The sequence below is a fragment of the Delphinus delphis genome, chromosome 1 (assembly GCF_949987515.2).
Source record: "Delphinus delphis chromosome 1, mDelDel1.2, whole genome shotgun sequence".
Lineage (NCBI taxonomy): Eukaryota > Metazoa > Chordata > Mammalia > Artiodactyla > Delphinidae > Delphinus > Delphinus delphis.
This window is the reverse complement of record NC_082683.1, coordinates 50,250,993-50,278,485: the sequence shown is the minus strand read 5'-3', so window position 1 is coordinate 50,278,485 and position 27,493 is coordinate 50,250,993. Positions and strand designations below refer to the sequence as shown.

The window sequence follows — 27,493 nt, the reverse complement described above, 5'->3', positions numbered from 1 at the left end:
AAGAAAAAGAGAAGAAATTGCAATTAATGTTAAAACAATTATGACAATTTCTTTCCTCTTGTTAAATATTCAGTATTATGAGATGAATTCACATGTACAGGTGTACCACAGAGATAGTACCAGTTCAGTTCCAAAACACCCCAATAAAGCAATTATCGCAATAAAGTGAGTCACACGAATTTTTTAGTTTCCCAGTACATATAAAAGTTATATTTACACAATACTGTAGTGTATTAAGTGACAATAGCATTATGTCTAAAAAAACAACGTACAAACCTTAATTAAAAAGTACTTTATTGCTAACAAAATGCTAACCATCATCTGAGACTTTAGCATGTGGTAATCCTTTTTACTGGTGGAGGATCTTATCTTGATGTTGATGGCTGCTGACTGAATAGGGTGGTGGTGAAAGCTGGGGTGTCTGTGGCAATTTCTTAAAATAAGACAACAGTGAAGTCTGCCATGTCAATTGACCTTTCCTTTCACAAACAATTTCTCTGTAGCATGCAGTGCTGTTTGATAGCATTTACCCACAGTAGAACTTCTTTCAGAATTGGAGTCCATCCTCTCCAATTCTGCTGCTGCTTCATCAACTAAGTTTATGTAATTTCTAAATTCTTTATTGTCATTTCAACAGTCTTCATAGCATGTTCACCAGGAGTAGATTCCATCGCAAGAAACCACTTTCTTTGCTCATCCATAAGAAGCGACTCGTCTGTTAACATTTTGTCATGAGATGGCAATAATTCAGTCATACCTTTAAGCTCCACTTCTAATTCTCTTGCTATTTCTACCACATATCCAGTTACTTCCTCCACTTAAGTCTTGAACCACTTAAAGTCATGTATGAGAGTTGGAATCAGTTTTTTCCAAACTCCTGTTAATGTTGATATTTTGACCTCTTCCCATCAATCACTTACGTTCTTTTTTTCCCCTCAAGGGAAACATTCCTTTATTTTTAAAAAGTTTTTATTTTACACTGGAGTATAGTTGAGTTACAATGTTGTGTTCATTTCAGGTGTACAGCAAAGTGATTCAGTTATACATACACATATATATCCATTATTTTTCATATTCTTTTCTGATATAGGTTATTACAGAGAACTGAGTAGAGTTCCCTGTGCTATAGAGTAGGTCTCTGTTGATTATCCATTTCATATATGGTAGTGTGCATATGTTAATCCCAACCTCCTAATTTATCCCTCCCCACTACCCTTCCCCTTTGGTAAACATAGGTTTGTTTCCTAAGTCTGTGAGTCTGTTTCTGTTCTGTAAATAAGTTCATTTGTATCATTTTTTAGATTCCACATATAAGTGATATCATATGGTATTTGTCTTTCTCTGATTTACTTCACTCAGTATGACAATCTCTAGGTCTATCCATGTTGCTGTAAATGGCATTCTTTCATTCTTTTTTATGGCTGAGTAATATCCCATTGTATATATGTACCACATCTTCTTTATCCATTCATTTGTCGATGGACATTTAGGTTGCTTCCATGTCTTGGCTATTGTAAATAGTGCTGCAGTGAACACTGGGGTGCATGTACCTTTTCAAATTATGGTTTTCTCTGGATATATGCCCAGGAGTGGGATTGCTGGATCAAATCAATTTTTAGTCTTTAAAGGAACCTCCATACTGTTCTTCATAGTGGCTGTACCAATTTACGTTCCCACCGACAGTGTAGAATGACACAAACAGATGGAAAGATATACCATGTTCTCAGATTAGAAGAATCGATATTGTCAAAATGACTATACTACCCAAGGTAATCTACAGATTCAATGCTATCCCTATCAAAATACTAATGGCATTTTTTGCAAATCTATAACAAAAAATCTTAAAATTTGTATGGAAACACAAAGACCCTGAATAGCCAAAGCAATCTTGAGAAAGAAGAAAACGGCTGGAGGAATCAGGGTCCCTGACTTCAGACTATACTACAAAGCTACAGTAATCAAAATAGTTTGGTATTGGCACAAAAACAGAAATATAGAACAATGGAACAGGATAGAAAGCCCAGAGATAAACCCACACACCTATGGTATATTAGTCTATGACAAAGGAGACAAGAATATACAATGAAGAAAAGACAGTCTCTTCAATAAGTGGTGCTGGGAAAACTGGACAGCCACATGTCAAAGAATGAAATTAGAACATTCCCTAACATCATACACACAAAAAAAAACTCAAAATGGATTAAAGACCTAAATGTAAGACTGGATACTATAAAAACTCTTAGAGGAAAACATAGGCAGGACAATCTTTGACATAAATCACAGCAAGATCTTTTTGGATTCACCTCCTAGAGTAATGAAAATAAAACCAAAAATAAACAAATGGGACCTAATTAAACTTAAAAGCTTTTACACATCAAAGGAAACCATAAACAAAATGAAAAGACAACCCACAGAATGGGAGAAAATATTTGCAAACAATGCAACCGACAAGGGATTAATCTCCAAAATATACATACAGCTCATGCATCTCAATATCAAAAAAACCCCAAACAAGCCAATCAAAAAATGGGCAGAAAATCTAAATAGACATTTCTCCAAAAAAAGACATACAGATGGCCAGAAAGCACAGGAAAAGATGCTCAACATCACTAATCATTAGAGAAATGCAAATCAAAACCACAATGAGTATCACCTCCCACTAGCCAGAATGGCCATCATCAAAAAGTCTACAAGCTATAAATGCTGGAGAGGGTGTGGAGAAAAGGGAACCCCCTTATCACGTATATTCTTAATGGTATCTACAATAGTAAATCTTTTCCATAAAGTTTTCAATGTACTTTGACAACCAGATCCATCAGAGGAATCACTATTTATGGCAGTTATAGCCTTACAAAATGTATTTCTTAAATAGCAAGACTTAAAAGTCAAAATTACTTCTTGATCCATGGGTTGCAGAATAGGTGTTTTGTTAGCAGGTATGAAAACAACATTAATTTTGTTGAACATCTCCATCAAAGCTCTTGAGTGACCAGGTGCTTTGTCAATGAGCAGTAATGTTTGAAAGGAATGCTTTTTTTTGTGAGAAGTAGGTCTCAACAGTGGGCTTAAAATAGTCAGTAAACCATGTTGTAAACAGATGTGCTGTCACCCAGCCTTTGTTGTTCCATTTATAACACAGGCAGATTAGATTTAGCATAGTTCTTAAGGTCCTAGGATTTCCAGAATGATAAATGAGCACGGGCTTCAACTCTGTCACCATCTACATTAGCAAGAGAGTCAGCATGTCCTTCAAAGCCAGGCATTGACTTTTCCTAGCTACCTATGAAAGTCCTAGATGGCATCTTCTTCCAATAAAAGGCTGTTTTGTCTATACTGAAAATATGTTTAATATAGTGGCCTTCATTAATTATCTTAGCTACATCTTCTAGATAACTTGCTGTAGCTTCTACATCAGTACCTGCTGCTTCACCTTGTACTTTTATGTTCTGGAGATGGCTTTCCTTAAACCTCATGAACCAACCTCTGCTAGCTTCAAACTTTTCTTCTGCAGTGTTCTCATCTCTCTCAGGCTTCACAAGATTGAAGTTAGAGCCTTGCTCTAGATTAGGCTTTGGCTGAAGGGAACGTTGTGGCTGGTTTGATCTTCCATCCAGACCACTAAAATGTTCTGCCTATAAACAATAAGACTTTCGCTTTCATATCATCGGTGTGTTCACTGAAGCAGCACTTTTAATCTCCTTCAAGAACTTTTTCTTCATACTCACAATTTGGTTGTTTAGTGGAAGAGGCCTAGATCTTGGCCCCTCTTGTCTTTCAGCATACCTTCCTCACTAAGCTTAATCATTTCTAGCTTTTGATTTAAAGTAAGAGATGTGGGACCCTTCCTTTCACTTGAACACGAAGAGGCCACTGCAGGGTTATTAACTGGCCTAATTTCAATATTGCTGTGTATCAGGGAGTAGGGAGGCCGGAGGAAGGGAGAGAGATGGGGAAATGGCTGGTTGGTGGAGCGGTCAGAACACATACAACACATACAATTTTATACACATACAACACATACAAATTTATAACATTTACTGATTAAGTTTACCACATTACTATGGGTGCAGTTCACGGTGCCTCAAAACAATTACAATAGGACTTCCTTGTGGCGCAGTTGTTGAGAATCTGCCTGCCAATGCAGGGGACACGGGTACGAGCCCTGGTCCAGGGAGATCCCACATGCCGCGGAGCAAATGGGCCCGTGAGCCACAACTACTGAGCCTGCGCGTCTGGAGCCTGTGCTCCGCAACAAGAGAGGCCACAACAGTGAGAGGCCCGCGCATCACAACGAAGAGTGGCCCCTGTTTGCCACAACTAGAGAAAGCCCTCGCACAGAAACGAAGACCCAACACAGCCAAAAATAAATAAATAAATTAATTAATTAAAAAAAAACAATTACAATAGTAACACCAAAAAGCACTGATCACAGATCACCATAACAAATATAATAATAATGAAAAAGTTTGAAATACTGTGAGAATTACAAAAATGTGACACAGAGACATGAAGTGAGCAAATGCTGTTGGAAAAGTGGTGCTAATAGATTTGTTGGACATAGGGTTACCACAAACCTTCAATTTGTGAAAAACACAATAAAGCAGAGCTCAATAAAACAAGGTATGCCTGTATTCAGTGAACTCTTAAGATCTAAGCTCAGAAAGTTTCATTTATCACCTACTTAGTTCATTTCAGGAAGGTTTTCAATGAAGAGACTTATACAGCTTCCTGCAAACACCTGCTCGACATTCACCAAGTTTCACCTTAAGGAGATCCTTATACCTTAACACACACACACACACACACACACACACACACACACACACACACACACACACACACGTAGGAGCGCAATAAGTTGATTCTGTCACAATTAGAAGTGATGAATCATGAGAGTTTTTCCTGTATTTGCAGGTTTAGATCGACAGCAACTGTATGTTCTCCACCTAAAACAATTTTCCAAAAGTTTTAAGGATTTATTATTTTCTAATGCTTTTATTGTTTTAATGATACTCTGGAAGACTTCTAAAAGTTCTCTAAATCTCTCTTTTATTTGTGAAGCCAAGTACCGGAAAAAAATTCTGATAGATTCTGGTATGCACCCGACCACTAAACTCTATGGTGTGTGTGTGTGTTGGAGGGGGAAGAATTAACTAGATGAGGCACAAGCAATGGAATGATTTCTTTTAACTGGATTTGTTGGATAATGGAGTGTTTCAAGTCTACTGAAACCTTCATAAAATTTTTCTCTTTCCACACCAAGATAAACAGGGTACTGTTAACCAAATTAGTTAATTCTTTCAAGATTAAGACTGCTGCAATACCTTTGAATCATTTTGAAAATCAATTCTCAATGAAAAGTACAAATATGTGGAAGGTGGTTTATATTATGGATGTGTTTTGGTTTTACATTTTAATTAAATTACTACAAGTTTTTTTTCCATTTATCTGCTCACTCCTAAAAATTGAGACCCCAGACACATACCTCCAAAAATAGACCCAATCAGATAATCCTGACTTTCAAAATAATGAAAATTAAACTATTTCTTTATATTTATTACTTGCTAAACTTTTATTTATATACCCAGGAATTGAGCCTCCTTTTAAAAATCTGAGGTCAAAATTGCTAGGTAATGCTTAGAACTAAATTATGAAAATACTACATATTATATCAATATTTATAGGAGGCAACAAAACTTAAGAGAAAATTATAGCTTAAAACATCAATTATAGCTTAGAATAGAAAGAACTGATTAATTCACAATAGAAGCAATGAGATAACAGAATAGATATTAAATAGTACAAACAAAATGAATCAAAGCCCAAAGTTGGTTCTCTGAAAAAGACTATTAAAATCAACAAACATGCTAAAGTTAAGCAAAAAGATGTTATAAATAACCAGTAACTGAAATAGAAACAAAGCATTAAATAGAAAAATAAAAAGGATCACGGTAATAGAAAATTGGTAATTCATAAAAGAATTACTATTTGTCAATTTGTAGTTAAAAATATATAGAAGTTTTAACTTTCCATAAGAAAACGTTTCTTACTTTCATTAAAAAAAAACAAAACAAAACAACAGAAACATAGAGACCTTTGACATTATCTATGAGAAATAAAAGCCTATGGAGAAGTACTGACTTGCCCTAGAAAAAAACCAGCCAGTTAATAATAGAGATGGACTAATATCAAAGTTTTCTGATACCAAAACCCTTTTTTATGATAAACTATAGCTGATTTCATGTGTTTCATTTTTCTCCTTCCTGAATTGATTCTTACTGAATTTATCTTGTCTCATATGTTCTCTTCATTAGTTAGATAACACTGAATGTGTTTCCTAAGGTTCTGACTTAAAATGTTTTACAAACTTCAGCACCCAACATTCTTTTATGAAGGTGATGTCCTAAGGCCAATTTTGGATGAGCATGCAAAAAACATCAGCATCAAAAATGTCATCACCCAGGGCTTCCCTGGTGGCGCAGTGGTTGAGAGTCCGCCTGCCAATGCAGGGGACACGGGTTCATGTCCCGGTCCAGGAAGATCCCACATGCCGCGAAGCCGCTGGGCCCGTGAGCCATGGCCGCTGAGCCTGCGCGTCTGGAGCCTGTGCTCCACAACAGGAGAGGCCACAGCAGTGAGAGGCCCGCGTACCGCAAAAAAAAAAAAAAAAAAAAAAAATGTCATCACCCAGACTGATGCAAGCCCCTCAAGGAAGTAGACCTTGGTCTGTTCAGTTCACATTTTATTCATTACATTCAACCAAAAATGTTCTTTTTGTACTCAGCAGGATATGGATCACTGTGTTCATATATACCAACATAGCACACCAATTCCATTTATATCATCAGACTGCTTATCTTTATCTGGAGGATACTTTGGAAGCATTCTTCTAAAAAGAGCAGAATATCATCTGAAGAAGCCTGGAAGTAGTTGCATAATCATTTATGAAAATCTGAATCAACCTAAGGTTCTGTCTCTCACATGTTAAAGAGATAATGTATCAAATAAATAAGTACAATTTTTATTGAATATCCACTAAGTCCTAAGCATTGATTAAATTAACCTAATTAAGGTACATTTTATTTAGCCACTGAATACGAATCTCAGAATCTAGGTACAGTTAGGATACTGAAGATTTATAGCTTTTTAATTGCAGAGCTGTGCTCGAATTCAGATCTTCTGGCTTACATTTCAGTGTGCTTTCCACCAGTCTACAATAGTACATTTTTATGCAATTTCCTATAGCAATGTAGGTTGTCTCTGGAAAGTAGATATCCTCAAATGACTGAAATTCACTTACCTTGCTTCTTTTCACAGTTGACAGCACAACCTAAAATAAGCTGGAGCAACCTCCCAAGCTCCACAGAATCGGAACATTCAGTTATTTGGTTTAAATCAGGGATAAGTTCTTCAGAAATCTGTTGTCCCAAAAACTGCAGTGTTGAAAATAAATTAGATCACTCATTTATGTAGGCTACAGAGAATTGACTACACTGGATTATTGCAAGGAAAATAAATTATAAATAGGTTCACGAAAAGACTCAGATAAATTAACAAATGATAAACCCACAATTACTGACTAAAACCAGTTAGTAAAGTTCAAGCCACCTCCCAAAATTTTGAGAACCAACCAAAAGCAACTAAAATGGTTTTATAACAAATATCCTTTACCCCACTGTCAGAGACAGGAATTGTTTAAGAAGCCCCTGGCCTGATCTATTATGATAAAACTTATGCCTTTCCATAAAAAAATAAACAGACTTAAGTCAAAGAAAGTTCATAATATTTTGATACATGTTCAATGAATAGAGAACCATAAAATAAACCAAATGAACAAAAAATCTAATGGATTAATCTTTCCTGGCTCTATCTTTTTTTTTTAAGATTGCTTTTTTCTTTTTTCTTTGGCTGTGCCATGCAGCTTGCAGGATCTTAATTCCCCGACCAGAGATTGAACTCAGGCCCTGGGAGAGAAAGTGCCACGTCCTAACCACTGGACTGCCAGGGAATTCCCAAGATTGTTTTTTGCAAGAAACTAAAAAGTATTCTTGCCATTAAAAAAACACCAAAAAACTTCAAAATGAGTTTTAGGCATTAATGAATTGAAAAATTTTAGTTCTAGAATTATTTGGAAGAAACTGCAAGTTCAATTGTATGAAAACTTTAAAAAGTAAAAACAAAATTCTTTAATGGCAAAACGAAACCAAAAACTTTTACACATTAAGCAATAAACTTTCTAATATCAAATAATCCTGCTAGAGAACTTCTTAAGATGCTGAATAAGAAAAACAAATCACTTGAATAATGCATTATCTAATGTGACTTTAATACTACTTTTACTTTGCATTTTTTCCCAATTCACTTGCACAAGCATAATTTCATAGTATGTCTTTGCTGTTATTTACATTGGAAAGAAATATAAAAACAACGCTTTAAATAGAAAAGTACTTTAATTTAGTTATAAGGTCTACTTTATAGCACTGCATAAAATCAAATTATATAAAGATGAAAGTGATTTTATTTGAGAAAAAATCAACTTGAAGAGTATCAATATAGAAACATTATTTTACAAATCAATATATTACTTTTTAGCCCCTTTACGCTAACAAAATTTGAGTGTTCTAAAAATCATAATATATTTCAATTATGAATTATATACCAGTAAAATGTTATAAACAAAAAGCCAAGTCATTTTTCAGTGTCAATATAATTATCACAGAGTATTTTATATTTAAACAAAGTCAAATGATTTTCATACCTCATTGTAATAACCCATAATTCCTTGAAGTACCTTCTTTAAATTACTAGCCTAATGGAGGAAAAAAAATAAATTATTTAATATTAACAATGAAATAAAATATATGCCAAGGTGAAATACAATAAAAACTTCCTGATAAAAATGACAACAAAAACATATATTAGAGTTCTATAAATACAAATACATGATTTTTAAACATCAAAGCTTTATTCAGAGTTTGATTATAGAAAAAATGTCTTCTTCCTTAGATAGTTGAACCAGAGTGATTGTATTTAAAGTGAGCCACAACAAACTCAAGTATCAACTTAAAAGATTTAGCTATGAGCATGTCCACCTTCAGTCATGAGTGAGTAACTGGATCTAGACTTACTCTCCACCACAAACAACTAGAAAACAGGACAAAATACAAGGAATATTGTTTTCAAGCTTTAGCCAAAAGACAATATAGAACTGTAATTTCTAAGAGAAGGAAAACAACAACGATGAGCCCTACACTAGTCTAAGATTTCTCTCTAGAGGCAATTTTCATACCATGGCACAGGGAGGTGGAAACAAAACAAAGCCTGATGTTTTCGTGGAGTTGAGAAGATAGACATCAGAAGTTCAGGAAGGTCGAGGTAGCTGGGATTTGCAGGGCAGATAAATGAAGAGGTGAGAGCTTTGGAAAGAAATCTCCATAGTAGTCCCTTTGACTCTTTGGCTGAATACTAATTTGCATGTGCATGGGTGAAACTCAATGAGATTAAACAAAAATGATTTCCGAGGAAACAACAATCTAGGAAACAACAAACTATAAGCTGAACAATTCCTTGAAGATTGCACAGGGCCAGAAACTGCTGAAATTCCCACCAGTCAGAGTGAAGAGATCATGACTGTGCTAATACAGACAAGCATTCACTAAAAACCCCCCAAAAGGTAACAGCTTAGTAGTGAGTCTAACCTAGCCCTAGAAGAGAAAATAACTCTAGATCTGCCTTCCATCCCCCCAAACCCTGAAAAGATCAAACTGATTCACAAGTATCTTAACTGCCTGTAAGAACAAAGTCCAACACTCTTTAAAGGAATACAAAAAACCCAGCACTCAATAATAAAATTCACACTGTCTAGCGTCCAATAAAAAATTACTACACATGTGAAGAAGCAGGAGTATGTGAACTATAATTAGGAGAAAACTCAGTCAATAGAAACAAGCCTAAAATGAGAGATGAAAGAATTAGAAGATAAAAAAGTTAAAACTGTTAGTTTAAAAATGTTCAAGGGGGGCTTCCCTGGTGGCACAGTGGTTAAGAATCCGCCCACCAATGCAAGGGACACAGGTTCAAGCCCTGGTCCGGGAAGATCCGACATGCCGTGGAGCAACTAAGCCCGTGCGCCACAACTACTGAGCCTGCGCTCTAGAGCCCGCAAGCCACAACTACTGAGCCCGCGTGCCACAACTACCGAAGCCCGTGTGCCTAGAGCCTGTGCTCCGCAACGAGAAGCCACCGCAATGAGAAGTCCGCACACCGCAACGAAGAGTAGCCCCCGCCCGCTGCAACTAGAGAAAGCCCACGCGCAGCAATGAAGACCCAGCGCAGCCAAAAATTAAAAAAAAAAAAAAAGTTCAAGGATTTAAATAAGAGGAATATAAGAAAACAAGTATTTTGTTTTTAAAAAAAGAACGAAATAAAGAGATTGTCAATGGATAAAAAAGCAAGACCTAACTATTAGGTGACTACATCACTTTCAATATAAATACACAGAGAGACTAAAGAAGAGAAAAAGATATAATAGGCAAAAATAATCTTTAAAAAACAGGAGTGGTACATCAGTATCAGACAAAGTAGACTTCCAAAAAAGAAATATTACCAGGGATAAAAATAAGTCATTTTATAATGATAAGTAGATTCATTCAACAAGAAGACATAAAAAATTAATGTATATAAACCAAATAACACAGATTCAAATTACATGATTAAAAAATTAGAATTGAAAGGAGAAATTGACAAATCTACAATCATCATTAGAGATCTGAGGACTCCTCCCCCCTTAACTGATAGAATAATCAGGCAGAAAATCAATAAAGATATAAAAGTAAACAGTACTATCAACAAAGCTGTAATAATCCGTATTTTTAGGACTGCAAAATACATGTTGTTTTCAAGTGCACATGGAATATTCACCAAGACAGACCATATATTAGGTCATAAAATAAGTCTTAGTAAATGTAAAAGAATTCAGAGTATGTTCTCAAAACAAAATGGAATTAAATTAGAAATTAATAAATAAAAGAAAGATATGTAGAAAATCCTCAAATATTTAGAATTTGAAATACCTACTTCTAATCTACCCAGGGGTCAAAAGAAAAATCACAAGGGAAATTACCAAATATTTTGATCTAAATGAAAATAAGAACACAGTATGTTAAGATGTGTGGGATGTGGCTAAGGCAATGCTAGCTACTAGGGAAAAGTGCTTAAAGCTGATGACTTAAGCTTTCACCTTAAGAAGCAAGAAAAAGAGCAGATGTCAAGAAAGGAAATAACAAAGAAGAGAAAGGAAATCAATAAAACAGAAAACAAAAGCTAGTTCTTTTCAAAAAAAATTTTTTTAATTGAAAAACATCAAGCCAGATTTATCAAGGAAGAAATAAAAAAGACATAAATTACCAATATTAGAGAAGAAAGAACAGAAACAATTCAACATCCATCAACAGGTGAATGGCTAAGCAAATTGTGGTAAATCAGTGTAATGAAATACTACTCAGCAAAAAAAAGAAATAACTACTAATACAGGCAATATGGATGAGTCTCAAAAACAATACATGAGTAAAAGAATACCAAAGAGTTCATAATATCTGATTCCATTTATATGGAACTCCAGAAATTAAACCAATACTGACTGAAAGCAGACCTGTGGCCACCCAGGGCCAAGTCAAGAGTGAGGATTAACTGGGAAGGGGCATATGTGCCTGTTTTTGCTTAATGGAAACGTTCTATATCTAACTATGATGGTATAAGAACATACACAAGTGTCAAAACTCAAACTATACACAATAAAATGTACCCTTCAGTTAATTTAAAAAATAAGATTTAGTTGAGCTTAGTGCTAATTTCAGACCACTGTTTGGATCAAGTATTTCTAGCATTCATTCTACATACCTTTATTCGCCAGTTGTCACCGATATCCTCTTTAATTCGGCTTAACCAAGATTCATTGAACCAAGCTACATCACTACAACAAAAATACAAATGTTGAACATTAAAATGATTTTATTTCATGAAAAATACCAAATTTAATCAACAGATTCAAAGTTATTTTCCATCTTAAAGCCTGTCCTTAATAAGAATAGTAAATATTATTTAAAATGAACCCACTGAACTTTTTGTTATTCCTAAGGGTTTCTTTTGGAATTTCTCATAGTAAATTAATTAAGTCATTAACATCTTCAATTTAACAAACATTTACTAAATATCTCGTACTAGGCACCCTGGTAGGTAGATGTAAAAGTCCCAATCCTAAAGGGAAAAAAAAGGAAAACATTTTAACATGTCTACTATGTATCAAGCACTGTGCTTGATGTTTTTTCATATTACTTCATTTAAATATCATAGTAACTTGGCAAAGCAACCATTATCCCCAATCTTACTCCTCAGTGAACTGAGAATAAGACAATAATTTTCCCCAAGTGACACTACTACATGGCAAAGTTTAGTATTAAGTCCGATATTGACATTGAAGGCCAAGACAAAGAACTGCTATACCAAATTTTTATGTAATCAATAAGGCCTTGAAGAATAACACCCGATTATAAATAGTGAACTACAATAATAGATTACATTCTTTTTTTTTTTTTTTGCGGTACGCTGGCCTCTCACTGTTGTGGCCTCTCCCGTTGCGGAACACAGGCTCTGGACGCGCAGGCTCAGCGGCCATGGCTCACGGGCCCAGCCGCTCCGCGGCATGTGGGATCTTCCCGGTCCGGGGCACGAACCCGTGTCCCCTGCATTGGCAGGCGGACTCTCAACCACTGCGCCACCAGGGAAGCCCAATAGATTATATTCTAAACAAATACTTGGATGCTTGCTGTGAGTAAGAGTAAAATGAAGATGAATAATTTATTAGCCTGACTCTTAGAGAAATATCTAATAAAGGGAGAAAGTAAAGAGCACAAATAACTATACTCAAAGGAGAATGTGATAAATGCTTTAAGGAGTAAAAAAACACCAAGAAATTACAGAATGTTAGTACTAGAAGAGGTCTTACCTAAATTTTTACTTTACAGATAAGCCAACTAAAGTGAGGGTAGAAATTAAAGAGGTTATTTCCAAGGCGGTATCCTGAATTTAAAGATGCAAAGCTGAAAACAGTGCCTAGTTTTTCAGCAATCATTCTGCCTCAGATGTGCTAAAACAGAAGATGTCACTTCTGACTACAGTAACCAGAAATGGCTTCACCATTTTCAATTCGTTCTTTGGAATTTGTAACCATTTTCTTTTGAGCAAATTAATGTTAATTATTTTCGACTTTTCTCAGATGCTAAGGTTATAATTACCAAAATAACTTGGCTAAGTGTATAAATGGTATATTTCTAACCAGGTATTTACCTGAAAAGACTAAATTTATTTAGTTAATGAGTCAAAACTCTCAAAGTAAATTTACTTTCTTTTGACATCAGTTTAAGTTGAAGAGGTATGCCAGTTGCAATGGTTAATTTTATGTGTCAATTTGGCAGGGCCCCAGTACCCATATATTTGGTGAAACATGCTTGGATGTTGTAGTGAAGATGTATTTTAGATGAGATTAACATGTAAATCAGTAGACTCTGAGTAAAGCTAATTACCCTCCATAATGTGGTTGGGCCTCATCCAATCAGCTAAAGGCCTTAAGAAAATGACTCACCTCCCCTGAGAAAGAGTAAATTCTGCCAGTAGACTGCCTGTGGACTCTAGCTGCAACATCAACTCCTCCCTAGGTCTCCAGCCTGCTGGTCTACCTACTCTGTGGGTTTTGGAGTTGCCAGCCTGCAAAATCACGTGAGCCAATTCTTAAATTTCTGTCTCATACTGTGTGTGTGTGTGTGTGTGTGTGTGTGTGTGTGTGTGTGTGTGTGTGTGTGTGTGTGTGTGTGTGTACATATACACATGCGTATATATACATATCTTATTGGTTCTATTTCTTTGGAGAACCCTGACTACCTACTACACTTGTCTTCTGACCCTAAAAAAAATCTTCATATATGATTCTATAATTCTATAATTCCATTGTAATTACCTTTAGAAAATGGATCTAGAGATAACCTCTTCTAGTGTTTCCTCCTTTTGTCTTGCATTCCTACTTGTCTTCCTTCCCATCTCAAATCAGCTTTAGCCCTATGTCTTAGAGTGTGCTCAGGCTGCTACAGCAAAATACCACTGGATGGCTTAACAGAAATGTATTCCTCACAGTTCTGGAGGCCGGAAGTCCAAAATCAAGATGCTAGCAAGGTAGGTTTCATTCTGAGATCTCTAGTTGCTATCATCTTGCTGTGTGCTCACATGACCTCTTTTTTGTATGTTTATAGACAGAGAGTGAGCTCTCTGAATTCTCTTCTTATAAGGAGTTCAATCCTACTGGATGATGTCTCCCCACTTTTATGACCTCATTTAACTTTAATTACTTCTGTATAGACCCCATCTCCAATATAGTTAAACTGGGGGTTTGGGCTTCAACAGGAATTTTAAAGGGACACAAACATTTAGTCCATAATACCCTAACTGAGAAATACTTTCTAACTTCTCCATAGAAATCTAACTCCTGTTCTCCTATAAACAAATCCATCCTTCTCAAACAATTATAATTGCAGCCAATCTTTCCCACTATTAAACTTTATATCCAATCTCAGAACATTCAGGACATATCTTTCTTTCACGTTTTTGCACTGCCACATCTACATGCTTTAACTAGACTCTTGGCCCCAACAATTAGCTCCTTTTTTCTAGTATTTCCCAGAACTTCAATGAAACTTAAGAGACACCAAATAAGAAGGGAACACAAGACTAAGGAAGTGAAATGTGGTCTTAACTGTTTTCTAATAAAACTAAGTAAGAAACACTACAGGATTATTTTTTAACTCCACCCATGGTATTTGTCTTCACAATTCTACCAACTAAATAGAGGTAGTAATTAACACCTACTGGTTACTAGACACAACATAGCTGTGTTGCTTCAGTGGACACCCTGACACCATTCTTCGTAAATAATCAAAAGGCCTTGTGTGCTTAGCACATCAAATTGTGATCTGTACTTTGGACATGCACATCTGGCCTCTCATTTATTAAGACTCCAAAGTAAAAGTCTATCAGGAGGGGTTCAACATACTAGGCTGAAATGATTACAGTTGACTGAGGGCACTGGCTTGAGTCAGGCCAAAGTGATAAAAATATGGGCTTTGCAATTTTATTCATTATTTGACTTACTGAAGTCATTTCACCTTTATAAACCTCTGTTTCCTCACCTATAAACTGAGGATAAAAATAATGCCTACCTCACAAAACAGTAATAAAAATTAAATGAAATACCATATGTATAGGGTATAGAACAATGTCTTACATTTAGTAAATACTCATATGTTGGCTTTCATGATTTATTATTTTAAATGCTCAAATATCTGCTGAATGAATGAATGAACAAGTAAGTGCATGATACTTGAGGTCTCTGGATATTCTACATTCTGTCTCATTCCTCTCCCTCTCATAAAAATGTCTAGTCAAAGACAATAGAAAAAAACAGAGAAATTATCTGGTGCTTAAAGTGACAAAGCTAAAAAGTAGCATGCACTATTTATAGCTGTTATGGGTTGAATTATGTCCCCAAAAAAGATGTGTTCAAGGCTTAACCCCCACTACCTGTGAATGTAACCTTATTCGGAAATAGGGTCTTTGCAGATGTAATCAAGTTAAGATGAGGTCACACTAAATTAGGGTGGACCCTAATCCATTATGACTGGTGTCCTTCTAAGAGGAGAAGAGACACAGAGGGAAGACAGCCGTGTGAAGACGGAAACAAAGATTGAAGTTATGATGCCTCAAACTAAGGGATGCCTGGGGCTACCAAGGACTAGAAACAGCAAGGCAGGATCCTGACCTAGAGGTTTTGAAGGGAGCATGGTCCAGCCAATACCTTGATATAGGACTTCTAACCTCCTGAACTCGTAAAGAACAAATTTTTGTTGTTTTAAGCCACCTAATCTGTGGCACTGTTATGGAAACCATGGAGTATGAATACAGTTGTAGTTATAATTTTCCCCCCATGTGTCTTTAAAATAACAACAGTTTCTGCATTTAAAAAAGAGATACATATTATGTATTAAGACTTAAGAAAACAATTAAAGAATTGTAGAATCCTAGCAACAATTCCATGGCTCACCATGTCTAAGTCATATACTTTGGGAATTGATTCTTTTTTTTTTTTTTTTTGCGGTACGCGGGCCTCTCACTGTTGTGGCCTCTCCCGTTGCGGAGCACAGGCTCCGGACGCACAGGCTCAGCGGCCATGGCTCACGGGCCCAGCCGCTCCGCGGCATGTGGGATCTTCCCAGACCGGGGCACGAACCTGTGTCCCCTGCATCGGCAGGCAGACTCTCAACCACTGCGCCACCAGGGAAGCCCTGGGAATTGATTTTTAAGATTTTATTATTTAGAAGCATACCTGCCTCAGGTAACTAATGAAAGAATTATTCATTAGATTTTGCTACTTCCTTAAAAAGCAAATTTTTCCTTCTCATTTTCAGTAACAACTTTGATGTGAGTCACAACAGCCATCAACGCAATACATAATAAATTGGAACATATATAAAGTGCTTTGAACTGTTCAAAGAAATAAGGTAAAATTTGCTTTTTTTAGCAGGAATATTATAAACTGACCCAACTAGGGGAGAATGTATGCTATAAGTTTCACTGTCTGGATCCAGACTTCTGAAAAGCTTACAGAAGAGGAAGGGGGTTCAAAAAGAAAAATAAATTTAAATTGGCTCTTATACTATAAGGAGGTATAGACATCTAAGTACATGCAAAAACAGACAAATGAAACAAAAAAGAGGTTTAGGCCCAATTTTAGGTCACTGTCATTTGTTTTATGAAGAATGAGAGCTTTCTGATTGGTTGGCTATTTTATTATTCCTGCAGAAAAGCTATTAGAAGACAGTAAGAGACAAAAGAGAGAATAAAAAAAGAAAAATCAGAGAGACAGAGGATCAGCAGTAACAACAGAATCCAACACATTATGTAAGAATGAGTTGGTGATAAAGGATACGGTTTAACTAAAATTGACCTGACCCTACTCTAAACATCAGGTACAGTGCTAGCATACAGGAGGTCAAAGAGCCATATGTATCACCATATAATAGTAAAAACAGGTCTCATCTACTGTGTTGTGGTGTAAAGCTATTAAAGACACTTCAATACATATAAATGACATCTTTGGATGGCACTGTTGAAGTGAGTGAATGCTCACCGGCCTTACACCTATACCAAAACAACGTAGCTGCGTCTACACCAACACGCACAAGAATGAGAAAAGGCCAGGTCGTATGTTCTAATGACAAAAAACAATGATGACTTTCCCAAATCATCAAGAAAGGACCATATTCAGAATTCTTAGTTCTGACCAATTAAATCACTTTGAAACCAATTAGGGTATAAATAAATAATTAAGAAACATTTTTAAGAAAGCAGGGGAGTAAGGCATATTTTAGAATGACTGCCAAAAAAAAATGTTAACATGCTAAATTTATCTTTTTAAAGTGTTAATCTTGAGTTAACCATAAAATCTGTCTATTCAAATTAGATCATTTTGAAGATTCCAAGTAACTAAGATTATACTGTTTGAAGTTGTTTTTCTAAGAGTGGTAAAGAATTTTTTCTAATCCATCTACAGAGTTTTTCAATGTCAATCATAAAAAACCTTTACAAAATGATGGCAATAATTAAATAATTTCTGATATATAAAAGCATGTAGCAGAAATAGGAGTCTGGTCTCAATGAAGATATATTACCGTGAAAGTAAGCTAATACAAAATCAGTATGACTATTAACTAATAAATTATGACCACAGGGCTTCCTAGGTGGCACAGTGGTTAAGAATCCACCTGACAATGCAGGGGACACAGGTTCGAGCCCTGGCCGGGGAAGATCCCACATGCCGTGGAGTAACTAAGCCCATGCACCACAACTACTGAGCCCATGTGCCACAACTATTGAAGCCCGTGTGCCTAGAGCCCATGTTCTGCAACAAGAGAAGCCATGACAATGAGAAGCCCGCACACCGCAACAAACAGTAGCCCCTGCTTGCTGCAACTAGAGAACGCCCGTGCACAGCAATGAAGACCCAACACAGCCCAAAAAAATTAATTAATTAATTTTTAAAAAATTATGACTATAGAATAGGCCCTGTACAGAAGAGTACAACTCATATTGTAGATATTATAACCCTAATCCTTATACAATGTTTGGCAAAAATTACGAAATAATGGATTTAGGAACTTTTGATATTGTATAATTATATAAAAGGGGCCCAACCCAAACAGAATCACTTTATTGGTTAAGGTACCCAGCATTTGTGACTTAAAATGTCATTTACACAACATTTCATTATTGGTGGATTCATACAATTATGATTATTAATTCAATATAGATTTTAAATTAATATTTTTTCCAAATCCAGTATTTCCTGCTTCAATTATCTCAAAAATAATAATCTCCATGTACTGATATCTTAAGATGACAACAGAATAACTGAAGGAAACATTACCGTATAAGAAATTATATCACTCATTTAACCTATTTCTTTCTCAGTAACTATAACTTGTGAACATGACCAGAACAAGTTTAAAATTAACATCTCTTGAATAGATAAGAACCCTGATTGCTCATTTAATTAAGATGTATCTCTATGAATAAGCAAGAAGTAATCAGGTGGTAAAATTTTTTGTTCCTTACATGCAAGAATGCCTTGGCAAAATATACCTGTCATCACTGGAAAGGATAAAGTTTCAATAACCTTTAGAACACAGGTCTAAATTTTCTTCCTTGAAATTGGGTTTACAATTATTTCAGGAAGAGTGTGGAACACTACTTACATTTGATGAAGAACTTGTGCCATGGCAACTCCATTAGTCAGCTGTTTCACATCCTGACAAGGTGCAGCAGTATTGAATGTCTGCAGCTAAAATGACATAAAGCAAGTTACTTAACTGCTTTACTCCCCTCCCCCCTCAATTTATATACATGAATGAACACTAGAGAGAAAACTGTTTTGTTTAAATAGACCCTGCCAAACAAATGAAATTATACTAATATGTTTCTATGACTGTTATATTTTTATAAGAATACTTAACATTTCATAAAATCATTACCATACCTAATAGTCAAACGTATTGGTGTCATACATGAAGTACTTCAGAATTTCTGAAAAACACGTGTAGAACTCTTAAGATAGTAATAGTCTGTGTTTTGTCAATTTTTAGGAGAATAACATCAGGAAAAGAATTTTAAGATAACCTAACATCTGCAAGTTAAAATTTCGCTCATATCATTTGGGAGGAAAACAAAAGCTAGAAATGTCAAGTCTAAAACTACCTAGTTAATCAATAAGCTCTAAATAAGGCAGGACTTCTGCCTGTTACCAACAGTTACCCTTAGAGCATGAACAGTCCAGGGCCCACCAATCACGACAAATTGTATCTATCTAGTTTGGCTTTAGATGCTACTAACTTTTCAAATCTCCGTGTGTTAAACATTCATGTACATTTTAAAAACAGAAGTGAAACAGTGGCAACTCTTCCTAATAAGCAAATACAAGATAGAGGAATTTTTTTAAAGCAAATTGCAACAGAGCTCAATGGATTATATACTTTCTCGAAATCTAATCTCAATCCATAAATATCTTAAATTAAATATACTATGATTCTTTATTCCCTCACATATTCATCTCCTTTACTATTCAATTATAATTCCTTAGTTTACCACCATAATACACCTTTAGTGGTTGTTGTATTTTGAGATTCTACAAATCTGTCTCCATTATCCTTATACAAAGTGGAAGAATGACACAAACTACGTAAATCTAGCCACAGTTACTTTCAAAGCACAAAGATAAAGATACTTTACTGAGCTTCTACTCTACGTAGGGCACTGTAGTATAGGAAGGAGTTACAAGGGAAAAACACCAGGTTTCCACTCTCAAGTCGCTTCAATCCAGAGTTAAGGAGAGGAGAAAAAGACACAAATCATTTGCAGAAGATGTCACTTCTAGTCTCATGACTGAAGTATGCACAAAATGTTCCAAAATATACAAGAGTCAACTAACCTAATTAGGGCTTGTATTTATTAAAGACTTCTTAAAGACTTATTTATTAAAGACTTCTTAGAGATGATTCCAATGGATGACCCTGAGTAAAGAAAGGGCCAGGGGAAGGAAACTTCAGGAAATAGCAACATGATAAAAGCACAAGTACAAGAAAAGATATGGTATTTTTAGGTAACATGCAGTTCAGTATTGCTGGATTTCTCTGCATGTTCAGTTGTTAAGGGAGACAACCAAGGGGATAAAAAACAGGCATGCGTCAGAACTCGGGGTCATGGCAAGAAACTTGGAATTATCCTTAATGGTATTATCTATATCATAGGGAAACAGTAGAATGGTTTCTACCTCACAAGTTGGTTGTGAGAATTAAATAAATTAGCAAACACAGTGTACTCAGATCAGTGCCTGGCACGTGGTACAAACTCAACAGCTGTTAGCACATTAGCTATGAGTCAGGGTTTCTCAAAGTGTGGCATCTAAGAACAATATGTAACAGAATCTCCAGACAAACTAAATCAGAAAATCCCCAAGTGATTCTTATGTACATCAGTTCTTTAGAACCATTGCTCTGGGTGATGAAGAATCACTAAAGAGTAACAAGGAAGAGACATCTTTAGTATGTTTTGGATAGTAGCAAGAGTGACACAGAGAATGGGAGAGAGTAGCTTTACGCTTGCTCAGTTAGAAGGCTCCTGCAATGGTCTTTTTGACAACATGGAATGCTAAGATTAGTTAGGGTAATGCTGACTAACAGGACAGCGTGAATTCATGGAATGTTTAGATTATAAAATAAGAAGGATTTTGCAGTTGGGTGGATGTACAAGGAAGAAAAACCCCAGGGTTTAGGGCATCTTTAAAAGGAAGATAATCATATACGTTCGGGTAAAATGTGGCTCCCACTTCTCAACCCTTCCTACTTACACATTACATCATTAAGTTTCTACAAAATGGATATGATTAGTGATTTTAAGAAGGCAATTTCATGAGACACAGAATATTAGGCAAAATAGTAAAGAAATATGTAAAAGGAGTAAATACACTGAGTGCCTCATGGTCCACCACGCCCAGATTAAGATCAATTTCTTCTTTTTACAGCCATGAAAAGTATTTCTTGGAAGCTCTTAAACTAGTTGCAAAATAAATTAGGTAACAGAGAACGTCACTTCATTTGGCTAAATTGAAAGACTTTATAACCAAGAAGTGTGAATGAATTATAAAGCTCAGTGAGGGGAGTGAAGCCAAAGCAGTGGGACAAAAGAAAATGTACCTTTCAGACTACTCTTCATAGAGGTGAAGATGCAAAAGTCTTTTGGTGAGTGACCCAGAAAGGACAAACAGGGCTTCCATCACTAAACACAGTGCTCTGGCAAATAGCATCTTACTTTCTTCTTTATTTTTAAATAAAGCAAACAATCAGAAATGTGGAAATGCTGTTCCTGAACTGCTTCAATATAAACGTCAAAGAAATCAAGGAAGAAAAGGGGTTTTCACCACTGATACCCAACAAAAACTCAACTTTGGGTCAACTTTATTCTCAAATTATTCTCAAATTCTCTTCCGTCAGCTGCTCATTTCAGAAAGAGAATCACTGCTCTGAGTTTTAAGATCTTCATAAAAATGATTCAGCCTTTTTTTTTTTTTTTTGTAACTTGGGCATACATTCGGTATTAGTTTTTCCTTCACCAGCATGTTGAAGGCAAAGAATGAAAGAACCAAGTAAACCATTAAGGAAAGCCTGGTCCAGCACTCTAACTTTATTGAAGAAATTAAAGTCCAAAGATTTAAAATTTTCAAATCACAGAGCCAAAAGGCAGAATTAAATTTATCTTCACACACGTACTTCAAACTCTCTCTACCATGTAAATGATGCCCAAATTTATCCTTCAGCCCTGAATGTTTTGCTAAGTAGCAGTATAACATTTCTAAGAACTAACTATTTTAAGGTGAGCTCCAAATCATAAAATATAACTTTTAAAGAACTGCCAAAACAGGCATCTCTTCACCTAACCGACTTTTCTTGATGACCTCTCTGTTAAGGATGGTTCTATTGTCCTAGAACAATGTCCAGTACTGAAAGAACACAGTTTACTACCAGCTGTCTTCTCACTTCCATTATAACGTTTTTTGTGTTTTTTTTGCGGTACGCAGGCATCTCACTGTTGTGGCCTCTCCCGTTGCGGAGCACAGGCTCCGGACGCGCAGGCTCAGCGGCCATGGCTCACGGGCCCAGCCGCTCCCCGGCATGTGGGATCTTCCCGGACCGGGGCACGAACCCGCGTCCCCTGCATCAGCAGGCGGACTCTCAACCACTGCGCCACCAGGGAAGTCCCATCATAACGGTTTTTTAATCTTATATCTCCTACAACTTCCCCTCAACACGCAACATTACTTAGCTTGGCAGGGAGCACATTCATTAAGAGTCCAGGGATATCATGACAAAGGTGTCTTCCATTACCTTCTTTCAATCTATCCTCAAAGAAGACTATTACGTTACTGCTAGAAGTTCTTCCCTGTGTCTGGAAAACTCATTTCTCTTGATTTCTACTTGTTGAAATTCATCAATCCTCTATGAAATAGTTAAAAATTTATCCTAGGTATCTACAAAAACCTATATACTTAGTGGTGAATAATGTATGGTGAAATACTAGTCTCTGATGTCAGGACCAAGACAAGGATATCTACTATCATCACTTTGATTCAATGTTGTACTGCAGATCCTAGTCAGTTTTTGTTTCTGGGAATAAAGCAGAAAACAGGTCAGACAAGAGCTCTGACCCCAAAGTGCAAACGAGATGACTTCAGAAAATGTTAAGTGTTACAGACACAACAAAAAGGGGTTAACAGGTTACAATGGGATAGAAGTAGGAGACAGGTAGGTCACTCACTGTCACAGACTGTCTCTGAAAGATGACAAGAGACCCAAGAACTGAATGGTGAGAAGCCAGCCAGCCATTGGAAGAACCAGAAGGAGGATATTTTAGGAAGAGGGAAGAGAAGTTAAAAAGCCCTGATGCATCAAAAAAAAAAAAAAAAGGAGCTTGACTTCAAGAAACAGAAAGTCAACACAGCATGGTGGGCACGGAGGAGTGTGGCATGAGACCAGTTTGCAGAAAGTTGGGGAGGTGAGGTAAGACCAACTATGCAGTAGCTGACGAACAGCAAAGTTCACTGGGAATCATCCAGAGAGGTAAAGAAAAGCCTAGAGGCAGGAACTTAAGAAACTAAGGCAGAAGATAATTTCACAAAGGAGCCATCAATTAAGATAAGGATAATATAATAGTTCCCAGTCTGCCAATCCCAGTACGTGAAGGCCTTAGAGAAAAGAGCTCAAGTGCAATGGGCTGAGGAGTAAATTAAAGCTCAAAAAGTATAAAGGATGAGTACTTAAAAATGCAAGAAATATGACTGTGAAGGAAGAGGGGGAATACAGTGTAGCTTTAATAGGGAGTGATGGCTTTTTTTCTTTTTAAGAGAGGGAAGATTCGAGCAAGTTTACAGGTAGAGAGGAAAGAGCTAATGGAAAGGAAAAAAATAAATACCAAAAGGGGATAAATGACAGAGCAAAGTTTTACAAGAGGTGAAAGAGGTGGACCTAGAGCCAGAGCCAAAGATAAGGAGGAGGTCGTTTTCCTGATGGGGAGAAGGTTTGGGGCTCAAACAGGGTACTGATAAAGGTTTGCAAGGAGAAGTAAGAGAGGAACTGTGTGGTTATTCTTAATCATAAAGCTGGGCAGTATACAGGAACAAGAGAATTTGGCTGTAGCAGCATTTGAGAGGCAACAGTCTGCACGTTAATTCCATTTTCTCCATAGTGTTTCAGCAGCCTGAGAGAGAACTGGAGAAGCGAACAACCAGTTATACTCTGTCACCTATGATTCCTTATCTTTCCTTATATTATAAATAATATTTTTACATGGGACTTCCCTGGCGGTCCAGTGCTTAAGACTGTGCTCCCAATGCAGGGGGCACGGGTTCGATCCCTTGTGCGGGGGAACTAAGATTCAACATGCCACATGGCGCAGCCAGAAAAATAAAAGTAAATATAAATAAATAATATTTTTACAGTTTTTAAGGAATTTTGCCTTCCATTATAAAAAATACACAGCTCTGCCTACCACATCAATTAAAATTGAAAATTCTTTGATTATGCTTGATATCTTTCTTCCTCAGTGTCTTACACAAAGTAGGAACTTCACTATTTATTAATACTGAGTAAAACAATGGATACAGTCACAAAATATTTTAAATATTGAAATACAATTCAAGAAAATCCTATACTTCACCACCAACTCTCATGTAAGTCAATGACATCATAAAGACTAAGTTTACTAGGTAAGTCATGTTTAGAGCAACAATGCAACAGATTAGGATACACCCTTTAATTAGTCACTTGTTTAATAAAACACATCATTAGAAGTAATGTTGCCTTGTTTCATGACAGCCTTAAACATGGCATCTAAATCCCAATACTTTTTTTTTTTTTTTTTTTTTTTTTTTTTTGCGGTACGCGGGCCTCTCGCTGTTGCGGCCTCTCCCGTTGCGGAGCAACAGGCTCCGGACGCGCAGGCTCAGCGGCCATGGCTCACGGGCCCAGCCTTTCCGCGGCATGTGGGATGTTCCCGGACCGGGACACCAACCCCTGTCCCCTGCATCGGCAGGCGGACTCTCATCCACTGCGCCACCAGGGAAGCACTCCCAATACTTCTTTTAAGTGAAAATACAGATGAACACTTTGCTAATTGCTTTTAACTCAGAAACTCCAGATGCTTGCATTCTACTTAAAGCAAAAGCTATTTACCTCCAAAGTGTAACGGTTGCTTTACATTATGGTTATTTCCAATAAACTTCACACATTGTCAGAAACCTTCCCTAATTTCTCATTCTTTTGAATTACATGCATTGTGAGATAGACAGGGAATCTCATCAACCAATTACCGCCTCCTAATCCAGTCTGTTTACATTCCATTCTGCACACAGTCCCCTACACAAAACTAAACAACTAGTTTAGGGATGGGCATCATTGACAGCACCTTGTGGACCATCGAGCATCAACCTTGCCCAATGTGGGTTAGAAGCCACACCTGAATGTCAGCTCTCTCTGATCGCTGAGCACCTCCAAAAGGTGACAGAGACATTGTTTTGCTGGTGGGAATAGTGGGGACAGATCCTGCCCGTCCAAACCCAACAAATTAACAGAAATACTAAACGCGGATAAAGTGCAAACGAAAATGCCACGTTCTTTTCTTTAAGGAAAATGCTTGTCCATTGGAAGGGGAGGGGAACAAGTGAGAAAAAGGGAATACATGCCCCCACCCCTAACATATCTTCTGATCCATGCAGGAAATACGTGGAAACATCTCTTCTAAGAGGCTTCTACAAAAATGGATGTCCTGGAGTCAGGGAGAAGCAATGATCCACTAACTAAAACCACCTCTTGGTCACCCGTGTCCAAGTAGAGGAAGGTGCTTGCAGTGGGAGGGAGGTTTCAGCGGGGGTCTTCACTCCCAAGTGACACAAAGGTCACTGTGGGAAGACTGTTCAGCAGACGGAAGGCAAGGGTGTCAGTGGCCCAGAAAGTCTAGGGCTTGGGCGCAGGACAGGGGCAGAAAATGGGAGAGCAGGGAGTAAAGGGATGGGCGCTTGGCTCCCGCCACAGCTGTTCGGAGCACGATCAGGGCGGTAAGACGAGCCTCCTCCGTCCCGCCCCCCAGAGCTCCCTTTACCCTCCCCCCGCCCTCGAAGACATAAACACACGCACACTCACTCACGGACGCACACCTGCCCCGCGACCCGCAGGTGGCACTCTCGCGGTCAAGGGCGACGCGAGGCGCGGAGGGCAATGCGCGGAGTCCGGGGCGCAGGTGGCCCCCGCTACGGCGCAGGTGGTCCCCGCTGCTCCGCAGGCTCACCTGAGAGGTGCCAGTGACCAGGCACGCCCCCAGGACCTCTCCGCGGTCTCCCGGCCCCCCTCGCCCCCTGGTACTCACCCAGATGATGAGGCTGTCGCACAGTGGCAGCTCGGACTGCGGAAGCGGCTGCGTCTCTTCCATGGCCGGGACTGCCGTCAACTACACCGCTGACACCAAAACCTCCCTCCTCCCCGCGCTCCGCCAGGCGCCGGTGTCGAGGACCTGCTCGCCCGTCAGGAAAGCTCGGTAGCCAGGCCCAGCGACCGCGCCGCTCACGCGCGAAGCCTCGCGCTGCCGACGTCGCCGGCGTAACCCCCTCCTCGCCGCTGCCCCTGCCCCGCCCCGCAGTTCGCCCCCTCCCCCGTCTGGCCCGGGCCGCGCAGCTCAGCACCTGAGCCCCGCCCCCTCCCCTCCCTTCCCCTCCCCGCCGTCCTCCCACCCCTCCTTTCCACTCCGGCACTCCTTTCCACTCCGGCACACCTCTCCCCTCCGCACTGAGTGACCTGGGCGCGCACCAGTCACAAAGAAGATAGGTGCCGGAGGGGGACGGGTGGGGCGGGGAGGGGGCGGGAAGAGCGGGAATAGGTTGAGCAGGAGGGATTGCTGATTGGACACGCCCTCTTGGGCTTCGACCAATCAACGTGAGACAAGACTGTGCCTCCTAGAGAGCAAGCGAGACGGTGGGAAGGGGTTTATGACCTGGCAGGTGCAGCTAGGGTGGGGGGCAGCGAGTGCGCGTGCGCGTGCGCGGTTGGGGGTTGCTGAGGCGCAGCCCCAAGGGCAGAAGCGGCCACGGGGGCCTAAGGGTACGTAGGGCCGGCTTGGGCATCTTCCGGCCTCCTTCCTCGCCGGTAGGACAAGCTCCTGGCTACAGCTATGGAGACCCACACTGCTTCCACAACGTCTGCAGAAATAGATCCTACCCGTGAATAAAAACCACTCCAGATAGGAAGAGTTGATTTTCTTCTAGGCTCTCATTAGAAAACGATATTTTAATTTGCAGATAAGGCAAAGAAATGTGTTTCCTATGGGAGAAAAATACTATAAAGCTGCTTAAATCAAATAAGCTCTCACGAGATTACAAACCATGGGCAATTTTATTTTAAATGAGGCAAAAGGTAGGAAAATGAAAAATGAAATGATCTTTTAGTTTTCAAAAAACATGGAAGATATCAATGTACAATGCTTCTTATTTTTCTTTAACGGTTGAAAACTTGTCTTTTCTGAGAATGTTCATGGGGGAGGGGGAGGTGTAAAATTGGAAACTCTCCAAGGTACTGATGTATAGCTTAGGCTATTGAAATGGGCTGGCATATTGTTAGTCTTGCTGTTGATTTACATCACTTCAACTCATTCATAAACTCATCAATTCATGCTCTGTGTAAAAATGCAGCTGGATCCTTTCTATTACTGCATCTTTATACTTAGACACTGAAAGTTTAAAACCGATGGATGACTGCAATTAAAAGCCCGCCAATATAAATCAGTCTCATTCTAAAATACA

General features: G+C 38.1%; 1 protein-coding gene across 1 annotated transcript in view; it reads right to left on the bottom strand.

Moving 5' to 3' along the window:
• Window positions 1–26,270, bottom strand: part of HOOK1 (hook microtubule tethering protein 1) — a 67,470-nt gene extending 41,200 nt beyond the window's left edge. Inside the window, exons 1-5 of the mRNA XM_060022838.1 lie at window positions 26,068–26,270; window positions 18,855–18,940; window positions 11,899–11,971; window positions 8,759–8,809; window positions 7,301–7,433 (exon numbers count right to left, since the gene is read on the bottom strand). Coding sequence (XP_059878821.1) covers window positions 7,301–7,433; window positions 8,759–8,809; window positions 11,899–11,971; window positions 18,855–18,940; window positions 26,068–26,130 — 406 coding nt within the window. The 5' untranslated portion in view covers window positions 26,131–26,270. The remainder of the gene's footprint in view (window positions 1–7,300; window positions 7,434–8,758; window positions 8,810–11,898; window positions 11,972–18,854; window positions 18,941–26,067) is intronic.
• Between the last annotated feature and the right edge of the window lie 1,223 nt (window positions 26,271–27,493).